The sequence below is a fragment of the Notechis scutatus genome, chromosome 4, assembly GCF_049901735.1.
Source record: "Notechis scutatus isolate UNSWTSFEM ecotype Mainland chromosome 4, rNotScu1.2, whole genome shotgun sequence".
NCBI classification, from domain to species: Eukaryota; Metazoa; Chordata; class Lepidosauria; order Squamata; family Elapidae; genus Notechis; species Notechis scutatus.
In genome coordinates, this window is record NC_142012.1 from 91,744,530 (window position 1) to 91,767,980 (window position 23,451).

The 23,451-nt window shown below is 42.9% G+C and overlaps 1 protein-coding gene across 2 annotated transcripts in view; it reads right to left on the reverse strand.

Annotated features, from left to right (window-relative positions):
• Window positions 1-23,451, reverse strand: part of SPOCK2 (SPARC (osteonectin), cwcv and kazal like domains proteoglycan 2) — a 123,578-nt gene that overhangs the window by 7,838 nt on the left and 92,289 nt on the right. For both annotated transcript variants that reach the window (XM_087964102.1, XM_026681222.2), the window contains exons 7-9: window positions 20,186-20,404; window positions 18,379-18,441; window positions 5,415-5,552 (exon numbers count right to left, since the gene is read on the reverse strand). In XM_087964102.1, the coding sequence (XP_087820228.1) occupies window positions 5,415-5,552; window positions 18,379-18,441; window positions 20,186-20,404 (420 nt within the window). The remainder of the gene's footprint in view (window positions 1-5,414; window positions 5,553-18,378; window positions 18,442-20,185; window positions 20,405-23,451) is intronic.

Consider the following 23,451-nt stretch of genomic DNA (forward strand, 5'->3'; position numbering starts at 1 on the left):
TTGCAGCATCCCCAGGGTCACATGATCAAAATTCAGATGCTTGGTAACTGCCTCACCTTTATGATGATTGCCGGGTCCCCGGGGGTCATGTGATCCCCTTTTGCAACCCCTTTCTGGCAAGAGAAGTCAATGAGGAAGCCAGATTCCCTTAACAACCGTGTCAATAAGCTAGCAACTGCAGTAATTCACTTAACAACTGTGGCCAGAAAGGTTGTAAAATGGGGCAAAACTCACTTAACAAATGTTTCCCGTAGCTACAGAAATTTTGGACTCCATTGTGGTTCTAAGTCAAGGATTACCTGAACTGCCAAAATTGAACCATGGAGAGCTCTTGTATGGTTTCAAAATCATTTTGCCACAGTCAGATATGAATGTGGGATAATGGCCGTGATGGGCATTAAAGTTGCCCTTGTCCCAAGTCAGGTGTGCTGAAATATTTAAATAAAATCAACCTTTATTGTAGTCATTAACCATCACGGGTAGGGTTCTTTTAAGTTTGGATCCAAAGATGCTGAAGGGTAGCACTATTTATGCCTGTTATTTTCTCATTTTGCCTAATATCCCTATTCAAAACTTCTAGCACCTTAAATAACTCTCATATCTTCTTATTCATTGTACTTTATACTTTTACCTGTCATGTTTGCAATTTCATCGCACATTCCTATTTCATCATTTCAAAAATTCCATTTCAATTCCAACATTTCCAAAATAAAAATAAAAAATGGCTTATTTAAAGTTCAGGGAAATAGGTCAAGAAATGTATTGAAAAATTTATAAAATAAGTTGGAGGAATGTATTTGAGGAAAATAATAGATAATATGTAAAGTAATGGTAAGATATGAAATTAAATGTGAAAGATGAGTATGTAATGAAAGTCATGTTTGTATGGAAATGTAAAACCTGGAATCATGCTGTTCACTAAAAAAAAAAGATGTTTTTAAAATGTGGAAAACTGAAATAAAGTTTTTCTAAAACAAAAAACTTCCAGGACCGATATAAACAACAGGGGAGATAACGGGCATCCTTTCCTTGCACCCTTTTGAATTTCACCTGGTTTTGTTAACTCTCCGTAAATAATAATCTTTGCTTGCAGTGAAGTCTAAATCGCTTTGACTCCTTGATGCCGAACAGTAGCACTGTGCATTATCACTTCTGCTTCTTAGGCAATATCTCTTTAACCTATACTTAGATGAATTGAAGAAGATACTCCAAGTCTCCGTGGTACCTTCTCCAAAGGAACTGTGTATTACTGATTAACATCAGCAAGTGTTGTGGTTCGCCGGCAGCCAGCACAGCCAGCAGTGGAATCGGACAGTGGGGAAGGACGGGGACCAGTCAGGGAGTCTGGAGAGGACTCGGATGAGGGTCCTGCGTCCAATGCAGGGATGGGGCCAGGACCATCTGGGAGTGGGGTGCTAACTCCGGAGCCTCCAGAGTCTGGCAGCAGTGAGGCAGAGGAACAAGGGGAGCCTGTTCCCAGTGCATGTGTGCACAGAGCTGCTAGAAGGCAAGAGCAGCTGAAGCAGAAGGGGTGACTTGGGAGTAAGGCTGGGAGATGATTGCCCCTCCCATAAGGTATAAAGGACAGGCAAAGATGATGAAACTTTTGCAGAAAGTAAAGTTGTTTGTTCGGTTCAGTTTCATTCTTGAAGCTCTGGTTGGTTGTTTTTTTTCCTAGTTCATTTGATATTTCTGTTATTGGCAGCACTTCACAGAAAAGAAAGGTGGGTGCTTATCTCAAGGGACTGTTTGAGATTAAGTCTGGCTGGGAATGAAAACAATTCCCAGCATTGCAATAAAATAAGTCTTGTTTTTAAAATAAGCATGTGCGTAATTATGGTCTAGGAAGCTTTGGTCAGAACAGCAAGAAACAAAAATGCAAAGAGTAGCAAAAATATCATAATTCACTGGATCCTCCTATTTACATTTAAAAGGGAATAGAGCAGGGGTGTCAAACTTGATTTCATTGAGGGCCACATCAGGGTTGTATTTGACCTTGGTGTGTGTGTGTGTGTGTGTGTGTGTGTGTGTGTGTGTGTATGTGGCCAGGACGGGCATGGCCAGTTCGACATCCATTTTCAACTGCAACGGCCTCTGCCAGCGCAAACAAACTTGAAGGAGTACGTGCAGCCCTCCCAAGCTCCGTTTTCGCTGCCAGGGTCTCCATGGGCTGGTCCTTTGATGTTTCCAGGGCGGCCCCATGGGACAGCTCCAAGCACCCTGCGTGCCAGATCTAGCCTGCAGGCCTTGAATTTGGCACCCCTAGAACAGAGAATTAGAGGTATTTCCAAGTCTGGAAATGCTACATGTGTCAGCTTTGGAAGCCATATTGAGATCAGATGCTCCCACGCTGCCACATTTGAGCCTGGGAGAACGGGAGGGGGGAATTTCTTGGAATATATCTAGTCAGACATAATAACATTCTTTTTCTGATTCAAGGTCAAGTTGTTTTGCACATAAGTGAGAGGAAGTCTTACTTTGGGACGGACGGTGATTGGGCCATGTGATGTGATTGATGAGTGCAGGGGATGGATTTTGTAGTTTTTACCTATTGTAAGGAAGCCCAGAACTTTCAGATTCAGGATTTCACAGTTGTGCCAGTTACTATCCAAAATAAAAGGAACCGTTGAGGAGATGTCTGTCTCGGAGTTATTGGGAGGAATGGAGGGTGCTGGAACGCTGAAACGCTGACAACATGCTTCCCCTAAAAGGGAAGAAAAATCTACTTTTCCCCAGATCCTGCCATACAGTCATGCAATTCTTCACACCGAAGGAAACAAGGAGCTACTGTTTCTTCTTGGCTCCAAAAAGGGAGAGAAAGACTAACTATATATTTACCTTAGTCTACGTCAGGCTATGTGGAGAGCCCATGTCCATCCTTCCTTGTCCCACTTGGAATACATAATGAAGCACAGCTCTCTCACAAATCCTTAAGCGGGATTAAGCCCACAAACTTGGCTACGGTCATTATGGCCATCCTTCAGGGAAGATGTCGGGCAGCTGGGAAAGAGCAGTTCTGGGATACTTACAAAATGGCTGCTACCTGGAGGGCAGATGGGACTACGGAAGGAACATGGACCAAATGGATCCCACCGGTTAGAAATGCAGTCAGATAGAATTAGCCTTCTTTGTATGATGACATTTAGGTATCCCAAAAGGACATTGTTCAAGCACAAATTCAGCTGATTTGATAAAGGGCAGATAGTCCTCGACTTACAACCACAATTGAGCTCAAAACTTCTGTTGTTAAATGAGACCGTTGTCAAATGAGTTTTGCCCCATTTAATAACCTTTTTTGCCACTGTTGTGAAGTGAATCACTGCAGTTGTTAAGTTAGTAACATGATTGTTAACTAAATCTGTCTTCCCTGTTGACTTTGGGACACAACAACGGTCGTAAATATGAACCAGTTGCCAAGCATCTGAATTTTGAACACATAACCAAGGGGATGCTCCAAAGGTCATAACTCAGTGCCGTGGTAACTTTGAATGGTCACTAAATGGACTGTTGTAAGTTGAGGACTAACTGTAAATAAACAAGTAAGTAAAGAAATCTTAAGAGAAATGACACAAAGGTTTGCTTCATTGTGTTGTTTGTGGGATGACATCAAGATGAACATCCATAGGTTGACATCATCATGCCTTGGGAGTTAGGCTAGCAGAGAACTGCTACGGAATCCCCAAACTGCAGATTAGAGGGTAACATTCTGGAAGAAGGCAACAGCAAACAATTTGTACTATTGCCAAATAAACTTTGTGGTTGTGTCCCTGTACAGGTAGCCATCAGCTTACGACCGTAATTGACCCCAAAATTTCTGTTGCTAAGCAAGACAGTTGTTAATAGCACTAGCACTTAAGTGACTTTTATACCATTTCACAGTACTTTTACAGCCCTCTCTAAGTTGTAGAGTCAGCCTATTGCCCCCAACAATCTGGGTCCTCATTTTACTGACCTCGGAAGGATGGAAGGCTGAGTCAACCTTGAGTCTGGTGGGATTCGATCTGCCAAATTGCAGGCAGCTGGCTGTCAGCAGAAGTAGTTCGCTTGTACTGCACTCTAACCACTGCGCCACCGAGGCTCTAGTTATTTAGCTATTAGTTATTATTTAAGGAGAAGAAAGAACCGAGGTATGTCCATGAAAACAAGCTACAATGACATTTGAGTTAAGAGTTTTCAAGTCAAATGGTCTGGTTTTTAAGAGTATGTGTTACGAGATTTGATATTCAATTTTGTAGGAATTTTAGATGCTTATTATCATAAGTAGTCCTCTATTTATGACTGGATTGAACCTGGAATTGTGATCATAAGTTGTTGCGATTGCAAGTCGAGGTATCATGAGACCGGATGATTTTTCAGCATTTTGCACATTTGTTAGGCAATGAATTTTATCCAATAGGTATTTTTTTGCTGCAATCTGGGAATAAATGCCAGAAACTAACAAATTGTGATTGTATGACAACAGGACACTGCAAAGGGTTGTAAAGCTGGACTGGTTGCCAAACAACCCAAAGCACAATCAACCACAATCAACTTCGGAATGATGGAAGGCTGAGTCAACCTTGAGCCTGGTTGGGATTCGATCTGCCAAACTGCAGGCAGCTGGCAGTCAGCAGAAGTAGCCTGCAGTACTGCACTCTTAACCACTGCACCACCCCAACATAAGTGAGTTTTCCCCCCGTTTTGGGACCTTCCTTGCTACAGTTGTTAAGTGAATCACTGCACTTCTTAAGTGTACCATATGGTCATTAAATGAATCTGGATTTCCAGTTGACTTTGCTTGCCAGATGGTTGCAAAAGGTTATCGCATGACCCCAGGATACTGCAAACCATCATAAATACATGCCAGTTGCCAAGCATCTGAATTTCGATCGCATGGTCACAGAGATGCTACAACGGTCCTAAGGGTGAAAAACAGTCATAAGTCACTTTTTTCCCCACTGACGTTGTAACTTTGAATCATCACTAAATGAATGATTGTAAGTCAAGGTCTACCTGTAATGACCAAGAGAATGACATGAAGATACCCTTCACATGTACGATGCAGAGGTGGTATTCAGCAGATTCTGACCAGTTCTGGAGAACCAGTAGCAGTAATTTTGAGTATTTCAGAGAACCAGCAAATCCCACCTCTGACTGGCCCCGCCCCCATCTATTCTCTGCCTCCCAAGTCCCAGCTGATCGGCTGGGTCTTCTTTGGTTGCCTTGCACAGGAGAACGGAGCTGGAAAGCAGGTTAGTGGTGTGGGGAGGGAATGGGGATTTTGCAGTAACCTTCCCCTGCCACGCCCACCAAGCCACACCATACCCACTGAGCCATGCCCACAGAACCGGTAGCAAAAAATTTTTTGAAGCCCACCATTGGTAAGGTGTATTCTCAATGCCCCTCCTGCCCCAAATCTTCTCCCCTTTCCTTACCACAGTCTGGATTCCCATGCATCCGGGTTCCTGTCAGCTCCGTGCCAAGATGATCAACGCACCAGCACTCCCCACTGCTGGAGTCACACTGCATCTTCCGATAGTATCCATCCTCATCACAGCTCGGAATGAAGACTCCTGGGGGGAGAAAAAAAACGCCCCCCCCCTTGTGTTAAAAAAAAAAAAAAAAGCAGGCACTGAGAATTTAGGGCATTTCCCTTCCAGGATCGTCTGAATGCAGTGCCAGACCTCTGTGTTCTCATTCAGAAATTGTACCGATGTATTTCCAGCACTAACTTAAGGGGACAGAAGCATTTTCTTGTGTATCTTCATGAAGCTCCATAGAAGCTGCAAAATATCAGTTTTGTGACTGGCAGGCAGGGTTGGGCTGCTGGGGGTTTGCAGGGGTTTGGGAGAACCCCTAGCTAAGATTCTTTTATTTTATTTATTTATTTATTTTATTTTGTCAAGCGATTATAAGGTAACAGGTATAAAGTATAAACATAGGTATGAATTCATGAAATGGATACGTATAAGAAAAATAAGAAAGAAACAATAGGACAGGGACGGTAGGCACGTTGGTGCGCTTATGCACGCCCCTTACAGACCTCTTAGGAAAGGGGTGAGGTCAATAGTAGACAGTCTACGGTTAAAGTTTTTGGGGTTTGGGGAAGAAACTACAGAGTCAGGTAGAGTATTCCAGACATTGACTACTCTGTTGCTGAAGTCCTATTTCCTGCAATCAAGTTTGGTGTGGTTTACCTTGAGTTTGTGTCTATTGTGTGCTCTTGTATTGTTATGGTTGAAGCTGAAGTATTCATTGACAGGTAGGACATTGCAATGTATGATTTTATGTATTATACTTAGATCGGACCGAAGGCGTCGTAATTTCTAGGTTGTCCAGACAACCCCCAAATCCCACTCTTGGCTGGCCCTGCCCAGCCCCTCCCAGGAGCCCCCACGTGGCCCATTTTGGATGCAGGTAAGTGCAGGGCACGCGTGGAGGCTTGGGGAGGGTGAAAAACGGGCCTTCCGGAAGTTCAGAAAGGCTGGAAATGGGCCCGGTTCCAGCTTCTAGAGAGCTTCTGGAGTCTGGGGAGGCCATTTTCCCCCTCCTGAAGGCTCAAGGAAAGCCTCCGGAGCCCGGGGAGGGCAAAAAAGCCCCACCGGCCATGGTGCAGGAGGCTAACCAGGCCACACCCACTATGGCCACGCCCACCCAGCAACCAGGCCGAGAAGCCTTTGCTGGCAGGAAATCATTCTTGCCCCACCCCAGTAATATCAGGCTTGCCATGCTTTTCAGGGGTCCTTAAAGGAGAAAGGGGCCTTGACGGCTGGACAGTCTGCCCCCAGCCAGCCACCTCTCTGCTGTTTTTTTTTTCTTTGCATACAGCCGGACAGATGCACGCGGCTGGTACCCATTCTGCTTAAACTGAGCCCGGGATTGACTGGAAGAGCATATATACGGCTGGCAGATCCCTGCAATTCTTTCCCATAGCAAAGGCCTGTCCTTGTCAAGACTTATCCTTCCCTTTCCTCTTCAGAAGGGTGAGGACTTGTAAAGCTTGGCTTGCTTTGTTCTCCTCTGGGTTATGGCCTCATGGGGGAGAGTGGCTGCCCGCCATTCTTCCCCTTCTTGTGTGCATTGGAGAGTGAAATGACTTCTGTGGCTTCTCCTCACCACTCTTCCCTTCTCCTCCTTCCCCACAGCCCCTCACTGCCCCGTTCTGGTGCACTGCTGTTCCTGCCTCTCCCCATCCCCCCACCCACCCACTTTCTCCACTCCAGTCCTGATAGCCGCTGCCATTCGAGCTACCAGGAAAAGTCTCTGGCTGCCAAATTGCTGGCTGGCTGACTCTCCTTTTATCATCTCTGCCAGCCAGAAGCTTCTATTATTGCAATTATATCCTGCCTTTCATCTAGGAGCGCAAGGTAGCCTACACGAGATGGTCTCTGCTCATTTTATTCCCCCAGCAACAGCTCTTTCAGGGAGATTGGGCGGAACTGCAATGCAGCACCGATGGCTCCGTGCCTCTGAAATTACCTCTTTGCTGGCATATCGACTCCCCTGTGGAAGGGGGAGGGGAAAACAACCCTATTTCCTTCTGAAGTTTCCCCCATGAACTACATATATATATTTTTTAATATTTATGCTCTATCTTGGCTTTTGTATACATCCAGGCACAGACATAACACTCCCTGCCTATGCTCCCTACAACAACAGCCCTGTGAGATAGGTCGGGTTGAGAAGAAGCCACTCACCCATCCGGCATTCACGCCTAAGGGAAGACTAGACTTAGATTTAGAATGAATGAGTTGGGAGGGATCTTGGAGGTCTTCTAGTCCAGCCCTCTGCTCAAGCGGGAGAACCTATGCTATTTCAGATAAGGGTCTAGTTTCTTTTTAAAAACCTCCAGAAATGGACTGCCCACGATTTCTGAAGGCAAGCTACCCCACTGGGTACTTGCCCTCAACTATTATGAGATTTCTCCTCAATTCCAGGTTGCTTCTTTCCTTGATTAGTTTCCAACCCTTGTTTCTTGTCCTGCCTTCTGGTGCTTTGGATAATAATTTGACCCCCTCTTCTTTGTGGCAGCCCCTCAAATACTAGAATTCTGCTATCATGTCAACCCTAATTCTTTTTTTTCTTTAGACCAGTGGTCCCCAACCTTTTTATGCCGCGGCCCGGTACCCGCATCAGCTGGGCGCCGCGGCCCGGTACGGCATCAGCTGGGCGCCGCCATCTTGTTTTGATGAAAAAGTGCTTCCGGTGAGCTCACCGGAAGCACTTTTCATCAAAACAAGATGGCGGCGCCAGCGCTTCGTGAGCTTTTCCGGGTAGAAATGGCTTTCTACCCGGAAAGCTCACGAAGCGCTAGCGCCGCCATCTTGTTTGATGAAAAAGTGCTTCGGTGAGCTTTCTACCGGAAAAGCTCACCGGGAGCACTTTTTCATCAAAACAAGATGGCGGCGCCCAGCAAACCAGCGGCCCGGTAGGATTTGTTCCACGGACCGGTACGGTCCGTGGACCGGTGGTTGGGGACCCCTGCTTTAGACCACCCAAGCCCAAATCCTGCAGACGTTCTTCATATGTTTTAATCTCCAGGCCTTTTATCACCTTAGTTGCTCTTCTCTGAGCTTTTTCCAAAATGTCAACATCTTTTTTGTAGTACCGTGACCAAAATTGGTTGCAGTATTCCAGGTGTGGTCTTAGTAGGTCTTACTAGATATTGAGGAACCCCAGTTTCAAGTTCAGCCCCCCCTAACTACTACACCAAATGGATGACCTTGATCCAGTCATGCTTTTTATGGACTTGCCTTTTCTAGCTGGCCCTGGAATAGGGAGGGTGTCATCTATTCTCTGTCAGAGGAGTTCTGTCTTACGACTATCACTGAGTTTAGCTCGTCCTTCTCTGAGGTGTTCTGTGATGACCCGGGGCATGACACAAAAATAACCAAGTCACAAAAATAGGAGAAAGTCCCTTTAATGCCTCCAACTTGGCCCCAATGTCCAATTATCCTCGGCTGGATATCAAACTCTTAAAGGAAACAGTTTACAGAGGGAGTAAATGCAGTCCACACCCAAAGTAAAGTTAATTCGAAATAAAAAACCCAACACACCACACTGAAGGAATTACTACGGCAGGTAAGGATGATTAATTGCAGACTTCTACCAGATAATGCAGCAGCCACAGTTGAGAGGAAGCCAAAACACAGATAAGCTCCGACAAGAATGCATGCTTTGCTTCCAGCAACTTTGCCATGTGCAGTTTGTCCTTTTAACCAGTCCTCCCAGCTGCAGCCCATGAAGGGGATCAGGGCCCCTTCCTCCCCCATAGACCATGCTGTTAGGTATAACATTGATACCCAACAAGGTTTGGGTGGATAAATATATAAACTAAGGTATCATAGTTTAAGTGTTTGTAGCTTTAAGCACCACACTGCATGTAATTAGCCAATTAAGGGTGCGGTTAGAAACTGCAATAAGAGGAAGCAGGAGAAAGCTTGCTGCTTACTGCCTATTTGCCTACTGCCTACTGTATTACTGTTTACCGTTTGCTGTTTACTGCTGGATACAACTGTTTATTACTGTTTTACTGCGACTGTCTACTGTTTGATTCTACTGAATATCCAGCGTTATCCTCTGGAGAAAGGCATCGGAGGAGGAGAAGATATCTTTATCAGCTGATAAAGATATAGTAAGGACTATTATCTGGACTGAGTTAGTGAGTCTTACTGAATGGATATATTTTGAATGACATACGGACTGATTGACAATGCTTAAACTCTAACTGGATTAAAAACTATTTAAACTACAAACAGTGTTTGTGTTCAGTGTGTGTATACTCTAAAACCCTTCCTCTCTCATTTGGCTGCCTGGCTTGACTGCTGCTGCATACTCTGCTAGGGGTTTATCCCCAAACACTAACAATGGTTATGGGCCCAGCTGCACAGTCTAACTAACCAGCATATAGCAGTGAGAGTTGGTGTGAGTTGCACATTACTGTAAAAACAAACTGTTTTTATTAGTTTAAAATAGTCATATATCTGAAGAGTAATGGCACAAGTAAATCTACCACATCTGTCCCTGATATCCAGGCTGGATGGAACAAACTATGTTTCATGGTCAATGAAATGTAGTTTACTTCTACGTAGAGAAGGTTTGTGGGACATAATAACAAACCCACCAGATGTGAGTAGCTGGGATCCTAATGATGAAGAGGATAACAAAAAGTTACAAGACTATAAACGGAAGAATGAGCAGGCTTTATGCATCATAGGACTGACTCTCTGTGACCAGCAGCTTGTCCATATTCGTGGAGAAGAAAATGCTGCAAACTGCTGGGAGAACCTCAGGAAGATATATGTTCGGGACAGTGTAGGAGCACATATAAATCTTACACAGAAGCTGTTTCGAACACATCTTCAAAGGAATGGAGACATGTTAGCTCATTTAAACTGTATGAAGAGCATTTTTCAAGAATTACAAGAAAAGAGCTTATCTTTAATGAGCTGCAACAAGTATACATTATATTATCTTCATTAGATCAAAGCTATGATGACTATGTGACTTCGTTGGAAGTATTGCCTAAGGATAGCCTCTCATTAACCGAGATTACAGGCAGGATACTAGAAGAAGCCAGAAGAAGGTGTGAACGTGACCAGCTGAGAGAAGATAAATCTAAGAAAGAAGAGAAATTATCTTCAAAGTTTGATAGAAACCAGCTTAGTAAAGGAAAGCACCGGAAGAAGAGAATTTATCTTCGACGGCATACACAATTAAAAAGTGTTTTAATTGTGGAGGAAGAGGACATTTGGCAAGTTTTTGCAAAAAGGAAAAAGCCAGAATGTAAAAAGCCCAAGAAAGCCTTAGAACTAACCATGTTTAGCAACTGTGATGTGAAGAATGATTTATGGGTGGTGGACAGTGGTGCATCCCACTGCATCACGAGAGATAAGACAAAATTTGTAAAATGTCTACAAGCTCTCAACATATATCACTTGCTAATGGCTGGAACCTGAAAGCGAAAGGAGAAGGTACTGCACATTGTCCGTACATAAATCAGGATATAAAAATGTTGTATGTACCGCAACTAAAGTTCAACTTGCTTTCTGTAAGGGTATTAGTCAAACTAGGTTATGTAATTACATTTAAAAATAATAATTGCATAATTGAGAAGGATAAAAAAAGGTAACTGCAGCTTTAAATGGAACATTATACGTCTTAGATGATAGTAAGAAAGGGGAGGCACAGACTGTATTTAACAATATAAAGCCTCATAATGAATGTATCCATTTATTGCATAGGCGTTTGGGGCATGTAAATTTTAAAATGCTAAAACGTACAGTAGAGTTATCTGATGGAATAAGGTTAAAACCTTGTGATAAATATTTGCGTTGTAATGTTTGCTGTGAAGATAAGAGCAAAGTATTGCCTGCAAATAGGTTAAATGGTTTCAAAACCAAAGAACCTTTAGAAGTGATATTTGCAGACATCATAGGTCCAAAGAAACCCAGTATGGGGGTGCTCGATATATACTGAGCATTATGGACCACTATTCTAGATATGGGTTTTGCTACTTAATGAAGAGCAAAACTGAAACATATCAACACTTTTTCAACTGGCTTAAATTTGCAGAAAGAAAGACTAAACGGCAACTGATAACCCTGGTGACAGATAATGGTATGGAATTTGTTAACAACAAATTCCAGAACAGACTAAAGGTAGCTGGAATAGAGCACAAAAAGTCTGCACCATACAGGCCACAACACAACGCATTCATAGAGAGAAGAGGCCAAACACTACAGGCAATGGTTAGAACAATGTTAACTGATTATGGATTACCTGATTCTTTGTGGGGGAGGCTACAATGTGTGCTAATAACATATTGAACAACGTTGTTAACACAACGACTGGTGAAATACCATTCACCAAGTGGCATGGCAGGAAACCTGATTTAAGTTACCTGCACACATTTGGTGCACCAGCATGGGTGCATATCCCTAAACAACTCAGGCATAAAGGGCAACACAGAGCTAAACGATTTTTCTTCGTTGGTTACCAGGCAAACCATAGGGCATATAGATTTTGGGAGAAAGGCACATCTAAGGTGTTATGTAGTGCTAGTGCCCAATTTCTAGAGCACGTAGGATGGGAGAAGTTAGAACAGGATACCAATAAAGAAGTAATTATTGAATCCTATAGAAATCCCATTAGTTATCCCTGTAACTTTAAGAATAAAGTAAAGAGAGAAATACAGGAAGAAATAGAGCCCATAAAGGAAGAAATAGATCCAATAGCTGAGCAGGACTCGGAAGATGAACAGGTAGTAGTTCAAAAAAGTCCTCCTGCAAGCCCTGTAATTCCCAGAAGAACTACACGAATATCTAGACCGCCTGATAGGTACCAGGCTAACACAGTGTGCCAGATTAATAGAGTTCCATGTACTGTAGATGAAATAAAAATGTATCCTACTAAGGATAAGGAAAGTTGGTATGCAGCAATGAATAAGGAACTGAACTCATTAAAGAATATGAAAGTATATGAGAATGCGAGATTACCTGTAGATATGAAGTCCATTGGCTGCAAATGGATCTTTAAGGTAAAATCTGATAAAGATGGAAATATAATCCATAAGGCACGATTGGTAGCCCAAGGTTTTAGACAGAATGCCAATGACTATGATGAGGTGTTTGCACCTAGTCTTAAGACAGCAACCTTGAGGGCAGCTTTAGTGTGGGCAGCTAGCAAAAATATATAATTAACCATCTAGATGTGGAAACCGCTTACTTGCACGCCCCATTAAGACACACTATATATATGAAAAAACCTGTTGGAATTAAAAGTGAAATAATAGATAATAATGATTGTTGGTTGTTAAAAAAAGCCTCTATGGTCTTAAACACTCAGGCTATGAATGGAACCAGTATATTGTAAAGGAACTAAACAATATAGGATTCAGAGCTGGGTTAGCGATCCATGTCTATTTAAGAGGGAGACAAATGGGAAAATATCATTATTATTATTGTTCACTGATGATATTGCATTGATTACTGAAACTAATGATGAGGCCAATAAAATAATAGCATCATTAGGAAAGAAAATAAAAATTAAGCAATTAGGAGAGATAAAAAATATCTCGGTTTAAATATACAGAAAACACAGAAGGGCTTTAAGATATCTCAGGAAGATAAGATATGCAAATTGCTAATAGATTATAAAATGGAGCTTTGTAAGCCGGCTAAGACTCCAATGAGTCAGGAGTTTAGCAACACTGATGCACAAAGCCCGGGGTTTGATAAGGTAATTTATCAATCATTAATTGGTAGTTTGTCTTATATTAGCAATTGGTCTAGACCAGACATATCGTACAGTGTGAATCAGTTAGCTCGTTTCAATTCTGCACCAAGTGAAAGACACTGGATTGCAGCTAAAAGAATATTAAGATATCTTAAAAAGACAATGAATTATTCATTGTATCTAGAGCCAAAAGGTGATCTCATTCTGAGTGCTTATGCTGATGCTAGTTTTGCATCAGAAAGAGACACAAGAAAGTCGACTTCAGGAACAGCCATAATGTTGGGTAAGACATTAATAGGTTGGAAGTCAATAAGACAACAGCATATAAGTTTGTCAACTATGGAGGCAGAATTCTCCTGTTTATCGCTATTATGTACAGAATTGATTATGTATAAGCAAATGATGAATGATATAGGCATAACTGTGAATTATCCTATAATTATACATGAAGATAATCAGGCAGCAATTCAAATGGCCACAAATATTGCAGTCAAAACTAGGAGCAAGCATACAGATTTAAGGTACCTAAACGTTAGACAATCTGTGAGAAGTAAAATGATACAGCTGGAGTACTGCATGTCGGAGGACAATGTAGCTGATAATTTTACAAAAGCCCAAGGTGCCAAGAAGCACCAGGAGAGTTGTGAAAACTATGGGGTTAGATTGTAAAGGTATTATATATTTATATCACCCAAAAGGGGAGAATGTTAGGTATAACATTGATACCCAACAAGGTTTGGGTGGATAAATATATAAACTAAGGTATCATAGTTTAAGTGTTTGTAGCTTTAAGCACCACACTGCATGTAATTAGCCAATTAAGGGTGCAGTTAGAAACTGCAATAAGAGGAAGCAGGAGAAAGCTTGCTGCTTACTGCCTATTTGCCTACTGCCTACTGTATTACTGTTTACCGTTTGCTGTTTACTGCTGGATACAACTGTTTATTACTGTTTTACTGCGACTGTCTACTGTTTGATCATTCTACTGAATATCCAGCGTTATCCTCTGGAGAAAGGCATCGGAGGAGGAGAAGATATCTTTATCAGCTGATAAAGATATAGTAAGGACTATTATCTGGACTGAGTTAGTGAGTCTTACTGAATGGATATATTTTGAATGACATACGGACTGATTGACAATGCTTAAACTCTAACTGGATTAAAAACTATTTAAACTACAAACAGTGTTTGTGTTCAGTGTGTGTATACTCTAAAACCCTTCCTCTCTCATTTGGCTGCCTGGCTTGACTGCTGCTGCATACTCTGCTAGGGTTTTATCCCCAAACACTAACACATGCCACTCACGTTTCTCCCTTATCCGCTCCTCCCTGTATGCCCTAGGATGAAGAGGGGATGGGCCTGGGTCTTCCTTTGAATACCCATCCAGCCTGTGCCCTTCCCCAGTTTCCTCCACAACCACTGGAGCCACACTCCCACTCCCTGTCAGCTGTTCCATCTCTCCCTCAGAGTCATACTCCAACAGGGGCATGACACGTTCAATTCTCTCTGTTGTCTATCTGCTTATTTTGCTGTTTTTCATCCTCAGGTGAAAGATGCTTAGAATCGCTTCTTGTGATGGAGGAGGCATGCAGCAGGAATGCAACAGGGAATGTGCAATATGTGGGGCAGGGAGGTTGAGAATGATAAGAGAAATACACAAAAAGCCCGTGCTTAAAAGGTAGGAGACTTGCAAATGAATTTTACTCATGTCCTGCACGGAGTTGTGGGGGCAGACAATGCGACTTAACACAAATAAAGGCACAAGTACATTTCCCAGGATGCTGCAGGATCCAATATGGGTCAGTCACCTGGTTCCAGAGGTTTAGTCTTCTGAGTTTTGGGACTGGTGCTGGAGCCCATCCTCTGGGAACTTCTCTCTATTGGAATCTGTGCTTTGGGCTATTATTCCATGTGTTGTATTTATGTGGTGTCTGGCGAAGCCACACCCAATCTGACACCACATAAACACTACACATAGAATAGCTGAAAGCACACATTCCGGCCGAGAGAAGTTCCCTGAGGGTGGTTTTCAGCACAAGTCCGAAAACTCGGAAGACTAAACCTCTGGATCCAGTGACTGATCCAGTTTGGATCCAGCAGTGCGATTTTTCTTATATTTAAGCCTTCAAACAGCTGCGACTGGGCACCGATAGGAATGATGGTTTTGTACTCTCTGAGGGAGAACGCCAGTTGGATTACGGTGTGATATCCTCCCTTTCATCTTTGTGTTTCTTAGATAGACAAAACAATCGTTACTCACCTTCAAATTGAGAGAGTGGGGATGGAAAGCCTGGAGTGTAGAAGTCACTTGAGCTACAGCAACAATTACATTTATTTTTCAGGAAGGAGAGCTACACTCTCCTTGGGGATCTAGTGTTTCCACACTACCACTGAACTAGATTCCATCTCTCCCCCCCACCACTCTCTGGAAATGTAAAGAAAGACATACTTTCACAAGAAAAAGAGCTCAACCATCAGGGCTAAATTTGCCACAATTACATCTCTGTGATTTTGTTCTTAAAATAAAAATGACTATATTTTGCAAGGTACTGTTTTTGAAAACATGCACTGCTTCCGTGCATAATTATGTGATTTAGGTTCTAATTGTCAACAAGCAAATGAGGCATTGCATTAGCAGGAATAAAGCCATTCCAAATGACTAAGTCTTTTTTTCTCTCACTCCGATGGCTTATTATGTGGAGTTCCTCCATCAGTCATCCACCCACACGATGGATCAGGCCTGGGGGATCCATTACATTGGCCAGGCTGTTCTGATGAATGTGAGAGTGCTGGGTGTTTCAGCACTGGAGTGTTCTCTAGTCCCAGAAAATATGGGTTCACACATCTCTTCAACATCTTTAAATTCCCGGAATGCCATGTCGCGCTTCTATAATGGTTCTTGAACCACTGGGGAATATGTAAATTAAGCACTGGTCATCACTTCACAAGAAACTATGAGTTTATGGGCAAGGGGGAAGAAGATGTATGCTTTACTTACTAGGACATAACCACCACAACTCTGATTGCCAGAATTTTTTTTTTTCTATAACTACAGCTCTAAAATTTGCAAACATTAAAAGAAAACATGGGCAGGGGTCATTTTAGGAGAAGGACACATATTACAGGAAACAGGCCTTTGTCAAAGTATCTTCTGTCCTCTTGGAAATCAAGCACACATAGGCATTTGTTTGCCTCCGAGGCTTGAATTCACAAAGACTGGAGACAGACAGTGTACCGAAGGCAGCTTGAATTCAGCAATTGCTACAGATGGATGCCCTCAGCTTATTTTTCTTTTCCTCTGATAAATGAGTTTGATAAGGTTTGGATATTACTTCATAAGAGTTACCCAAACAGAATGGACAGGGACATACAGCTGAGTCTGTAAGCTCAAGAAATGAAGCTTTTCTCAAACTGTTTTGAACTCTTTTAAAAAGAGCTGTCTATTCATGTGTATGTCTAGATGAGTTTATTTAAAACCTGCAATAGATGGTTGAGATAAGTTTTTTTTGTGAAATGATGCAGGGAAGTGGAATATCTCTCAGCAGGACCGAGAGAAACCATGGGTCAGGGTTGAATCCCACATCAATGCTCCTATGGACGGGGAAGAATTTGCTGAGCGTTGGAAGCAGAGCAGCTCATCCTGAGAAAGGCCACCATGGGTTATAGGTAGTTCAACTTGTCTTGGGAAAATCTTCAAAAGAAAACTCTCCAACTTGATGTTAAGCCTCAGCTCCCAAGTGATTGTGAGTCTAGATCAGAGGTCTCCAAACTTGGCAACTTTAAGGCTTGTGGACTTCAACTCCCACAAGTCCACAAGTCTTAAAGTTGTCAAGTTTGGGGACCCCGGGTCTAGATACACCCAGTTCAAATTCTGTATCTTTCACCACAGGTGAAGCAAGTAAACTAATCTCGGAAGCAAAGGATAGGTTGTCTATCACAGTGGTCCCCAACCACCGGGCCCCGATCATTTTTTACCAGGCCGCAAAGAAGTGGGCGCCGCCATCTTGTTTCGACGGCGCTTGAGAAAGTGCTTCCGGGTGAGCTTTTCGATCGTCGGTTGGAAAGCGGCGTTTGGGTGCTGAAGAAATCCTCACGCCTTAGTTTTGTCGAAGGGCGGCTTCGAACAAAGCCATCCCGATGGCGGTGGAGTCTCGCGTTACTCAGGAGGAGATTAAGAAAGAGCCCGAAAAGCCCATCGACAAAGGTACAAAGGAGGAGTTGAAGGTGGCGGGGAGAAGCGGAGGACAGCTGGCTGGCCGGTCGCTCGGCTCGCCTTGCCTTGGTCGTGCGTGCTGATGCCAGTACCGGTCCGTGGGACAAAAAAGGTTGGGGGCCACTGGTCTATCATACACGGCTCTTCTTCTAACTCACGGCCCCTGCTTCCAACCTACAATCTACAATACCTAATGATAGGGGTAGACAGTGGTATCCATGGGGCTCAAAGGGAAGCAGAATGATTAAAACTACATTCTGGTGTTCGGACACACATAACCAGCTCACTGAGGTGTGTTTACATGAGATGAAACTTGTGGTGTGCGGCTACTTTCCTTACTTCCATAAAAACAGCATGAATAGAAAAGATCTATGAGAGGTCCTAAATATTATTTTAAGAATTGAAAAGAAAATGTATGTCTGATATGTATCAATAATACACAGAGAATCCATTTGGTCTAGTGGTTATGGCACTGTCTTAGAACAGCGGGAGACCAGGGGTTGTAGTTCTACCTTAGCCATGAAAAGCCAACCTTGGGCCAGTCACTCTCTCTCAGCCCAGCTCATCTCACAGGTTTGTTTGGGGGGAAAATAGGAGGAGGAAGGTGTGTTGGATATATTTGCCACCTTTAGTTATTTGTAAAAAATAATAAATGTGGGATATAAGAAAACAAATAATTTTTTTAAATATAAAGCCAAGTTTTATCCTTTTCACAAAATACGTTATATATTACTCCCATACTATTTTAAGAACTGAAAAATATATGTGACACCTCTGAATAATTGACATATCCATAAATAATCCAAGATCCTTAATACAGAGCCAAATCATACCACTAAAACTTCTACTGCCTCTTAGAAACGTTACCGTCAAACAAGATCTTTTCCCCCCTTCTCTTCTACAAGTCTCAGAAACAATTTTCTTTTTCTGCTTTCATCTCAGCAACTCACCAGATTTCTTTTTTGAAGCTTCCTGGATCTGAATCCTCTCCAGCTCCGTCAGGCACGGAGGCTCTGTAATAGCCAAAGCAGAATTCATCAGTGCCAAATCAGCTCAGCGTGATCTCCTGAGCATATGAAGGAAGCAAGTTCTTTTCCTGAAATTCTCCCCCAGTCTGGAGTAGAGGACAAGAACATTCGCCTGTCCTACAAGCTTGAAAGATGACTGCAATAATATATGCAAATAGATCTATGAATTTAAGAAATGGGCTAAATGCGTTTTAGGCATTTTAATGACTTCGTTTGAAACGAAACCCAAGCTCTAATATACACCTCAGTCCACCAGGCCTTTGCTTAGTTCCCTGAAATCTGGTAGTAATGGTGGTGCCATCAATGTACACCTAGATATAAAAATGCCTGTGGAGATTCTCAATCATCCAGGTCATGGTTATCCCAAAGGAGCTTTTTTCCACTTCAGAGCTGAAGAAGCTTCTTGGATGAGTAGTGAAACGTCTTCAAAGAAAAAAACAGAAAGTCCAGCTGCCTCTTGGAAAAAAAAGCACCTTTGGGACCTAGATATATAGAATATAGAATCATAGGGCTGAAATGGAACCTCAGAGGTCTTCTAGTCCAACCCCTTGCTCATCAAGATAGGAGATCTGATAGCAGGGGGTCTTCAAACTTGACAGATTTAAGACTTGTGGACTTCAACTCCCAGAAGTCCTCCTCCAGTCATGTTAGCTCAGGAATTCTGGGAGTTGAAGTCCTCAAGTCATAAACTTGCCAAGTTTGAAGACCCTTGCCTTATACCACCCCGGTCAAATGGTTGTCCAGTTTATTTTTGGAAAACCTCTAGTGATGGAGAACCCACAATTCTAGAAGGCAAGATATTCCATTGATTAATTGTTCTACCTGTCAGAAAATTTCTCCTTACTTCTGGGATGGATCTCTTTTTAACAAGCGACCTAGTACATCAAGGTACATCTATATTATGAGAGTATCGTATCTTTCTCTAAGCAGCTACTATAATCTTTAGCCTATTTATTTAGAGTATTCTGGAATACTCTACCTGACTCTGTGGTTTCTTCCAAACCCCAAAAACTTTAACCTTAGACTGTCTACTATTGACCTCACCCCTTTCCTAAAAGGTCTGTAGGGGGTATGCATAAGTGCACCAACGTGCCTACCGTCCCTGTCCTATTGTTTCTTTTTTTTCTTATTTGTATCCATTTCATGTATTCAGAACCATGTTTATACATATACCCGTTATCTAATAATTGCTTGACAAAATGAATAAATAAATAAGTAAAATAAATAACAAAGACTTTGTCAGGGTATATTCATGAACTGGAATAGACCATGGTAGCAAGGTCAGCCAATGGATAGGCACAGCAACTAAGTCAGCCAATGAGGACTGTTTGGAAACTGAAACTAGAAGTAGCCTAGGCGTGGCTCTATATTAAGCTCTGCAGCACTGAAGCTATGTTAAGCTCTGAGTCTGTCTATTGAAAATGAAACTGCTTCTCTCCTCTGCTGTGTGTCTTGCTTGCCTGCTGAACTAAAGTGAAACTGATGTCTGTTTCTGAGCTCCTGAGTTGTTGTTCTGCTCTGAACCTGTAAACCATGTCTGCTTCTGTTTGAGTTTGCTCCATGTTGGAGAAATCTACAACTGGTATTGTAAAATTTACTCTATGTGTTTATAAAGAAGTTAAAATGAGGTCTCAGCCATCTGTGTTTACTTTTCTGGAGCTGAATTTATGCTGCAATACTCTGACCAGACTTAAAAGACATAGCAGGAAAAAAAAAAATTGTGACGCACTCTCTCTCCAGAAGCAGAAACACCACTCTGCAGTGGAGACACGGCCATCCTTGTAGGTGTCACAGGAATTGAAGAAAGGCCTGATGCAAATCTCATACTTGTCCAGGTTGATAGCCGCCAATTCTGCCTGGTCCAGGAAAAGATCGCTGTTGGTGTCCAACTTGGAAAACATCCAGCCGATGGAGTCTTTGCAACTGGCCACCAGGTTTTTGTCCAGTGCTGCAATAAATGAACATTCAAATAACTGGAGAGGCAGAAAAAACAATGAATGCGTTTGCCCTTCCACGGGTCACAGAATTTTGAGGTCTGTATTCTGCAATCATGGGAGGGCAGATATGGGAGGGCAGATTTTCACTTCCGGAAAATCTTAACTTTCATTAGTCCTTCTAAGAATAATCCCAAGTGATTGATGGATACAGAATAACAGGTTTGGAAGGGACCTTGAAGGTATTCTAGTCCAATCCCTGCTCAGGCAGGAGATGAGAGAGAGAGAGAGAGAGAGAGAGAGAGACAGAGAGAGAATGACAGAGCGAGAGAGAGACAGACAGAGGCAGAAAGAAGCAGACAGACAGAGACAGAGAGAGGCAGACAGACAAACAGACAGACAGAGAGAGAGATAGAGAGACAGAAAGGCAGAGAAACAGAGAGAGAGACAGAGAGAGACAGAGAGAACAGACAGACAGACAGAGAGAGAGAGGTAGAGAGACCGAAAGGCAGACAAGCAGAGACAGAGAGACAGAGAAACACAGAGAGAGAAACAGAAAGAGACAGAGAAGCAGAGAGACAGACAAACAAACAGAAAGAGACACACACAGAGAGAAACAGAGAGGTAGAGAGACAGAAAGAGGCAGAGAAGCAGAGAGAGACAGACAAACAAACAGAAAGAGACACAGAGAGAGAGAAACAGAGAGGTAGAGAGACAGAAAGAGACAGAGAAGCAGAGAGACAGACAAACAGACAGAAAGAGACACACAGAGAGAAACAGAGAGGTAGAGAGACAGAAAGAGACAAACAAACAGAAAGAGACACAGAGAGAGAGAAACAGAGAGGTAGAGGGACAGAAAGAGGCAGAGAAGCAGAGAGAGAGACAGAGAGAAATACAGAAAGACGGAAAAGCAGAGAGACAGAGACAGACAGACAGAAAGAGACAGACAGACAGAAAGAAAGAGACACACAGAGAGAAACAGAGAGATAGAGAGGCAGAAAGAGGCAGAGAAACAACACACAGAGAGAGACAGAATGAGAGAGACAGACAGACAGAAAGAGAGAGAGGGAAACAGAGAGATAGAGAGAGAGAAAGAGGCAGAGAAGCAGAGAAGGAGGGGAGAGAGAGGGAGAGGGAAAGAGAACTTATCAGTTCATAACAGGATCACGAGAGAAATCAGCATGTATGAGTCACTCAACCTTCATAGGAGTTTCAAATGTCCTTTAAAAAGGAGGCATCTTCTCTCTGCAAAGACTTGTTCAGGCAGCTGCTAGGACCCAGAACTTGACTTGAAGGTGCAGCACACACACGCGCACACACACAGCTAATTTAATAATGAGTATGCCCACTAGTCATAGAATGTAATGATCAAATTGGAGAGCAAGCAATACATTGGGATGTGTATGTATGTGCATGTGCATCTGCAGTGGGAAATACTGAGAAAGGGCATATTTGGCTAGTACACAGATGGGGCTATTTTATTAGAAAGAGAAAATACAGTACATTGCGATATTTGCAGGTCATACTGCTATTTTTAAGGAGTTGTGCTATCTCCTTACAAAGGGATGGAGAAACTGAGGCTTTCAAAGTATTGCTGAACTAGAAGTTCCAACTAGCACCATTATTGGTGATGGAGAGAAAATTGAATAGTAGCCCTTGATGTACTTTCCAAAGCCAACTTTCTAAAGCCAAGGTTTTTTGGTTTTTTTTAATCTAAATAAAGTGTCCTTTACTTAGGGAGCAGAATTCCTGCAAAACTATGGACAGTGCTATTCTATTATCCAAACTATCAGAAGAAACGAATGTACAGTATATTCCACTAACATACTTCTTTGCATCAGTTACAGAGGTCATAGGATCCAGCTTTTCTGAGTGCACAGTGTTAATTTATATAAAGGGTATACAGAGTATACATAATGAAAAGTATTATCCCCCGGAAAGATTGCCAGATGTCGCTAACGAGTGGCAAGGTTCAAATTTGAGGCTTTAAAGGGAATTTTATGCAGTGTGAAATCCTGCACTGGAGATCGAAAGCACTCTAAAGAGAATATATTAATTAGGTATGCGAACTTAAGCAACGGTGAGCCTGGAGGCCAAATTGACAATTGCCTGTCTTTCTCTCAAGCTGGAAGCAAAAGAAATACAATTCTCGGTAGCAGAAGAGCCATAGATTGCTTTAAAAAAAGGTTGAGATCTAATGTTGACCTCCTACCATAACCATCACCCCTACCCTCTGTTCTAAATATGGCTCTCCAGGAAAACATGCCTGCAGATGTGACAGATCAAAGAGCATTGACATTGGTCAACCATGCCTGCTCCTCCTTCTCATTTCATCATATGGATCAGTGGTGGGTTTCAAAAAGTTTTCCTACAGGTTCGGTGTGAGCACGCGCTTTGCGTACACGCAGCATTTGCAACTCACCTTCTGCTGCAAGCCCTATGTGTAAAACAGCTGAGGGTGGCAATCGGCTATGCCGCACGAAGCAGGTGAGGTTGAAAAGCAGGATATAAAGGTCAGTGTAGAACCAGGGCGTGTGGGAGGGCCCAGCAGCTGATCGTCGGAGCGAACCGGTTCACTCACAGCTGATTGTCCGAGCGAACCAGTTCCCTCACAGCTGATCGTCGGAGCAAACTGGTTCACTCACAGCTGATCGTCGGAGCAAACTGGTTCACTCACAGCTGATCGTCGGAGCAAACTTGTTCACTCATAGCTGATCGTCGGAGCTAATCGGTTCGATCACAGCTGATCATTGGAGAGAACTGGTTCGCTCACAGCTGATCGTCGGAGCAAACTGGTTCACTCACAGCTGTCATTGGAGCGAATCGGTTCGCTCACAGTTGATCGTCGAGTGAACTGGTTCACTCACAGCTGATCGTCAGAGGGAACGGTTTGCTCACAGCTGATCGTTGGAGCAAACGGTTCGCTCACAGCTGATCGTCGGCGCAAACCGGTTTGCTCACACCTGATCGTTGGAGCGAACTGGTTCACTCACAGCTGATCATCGGAGCGAACTGGTTCACTCAACAGATTGTCAGAGCGAACTGGTTCACTCACAGCAGA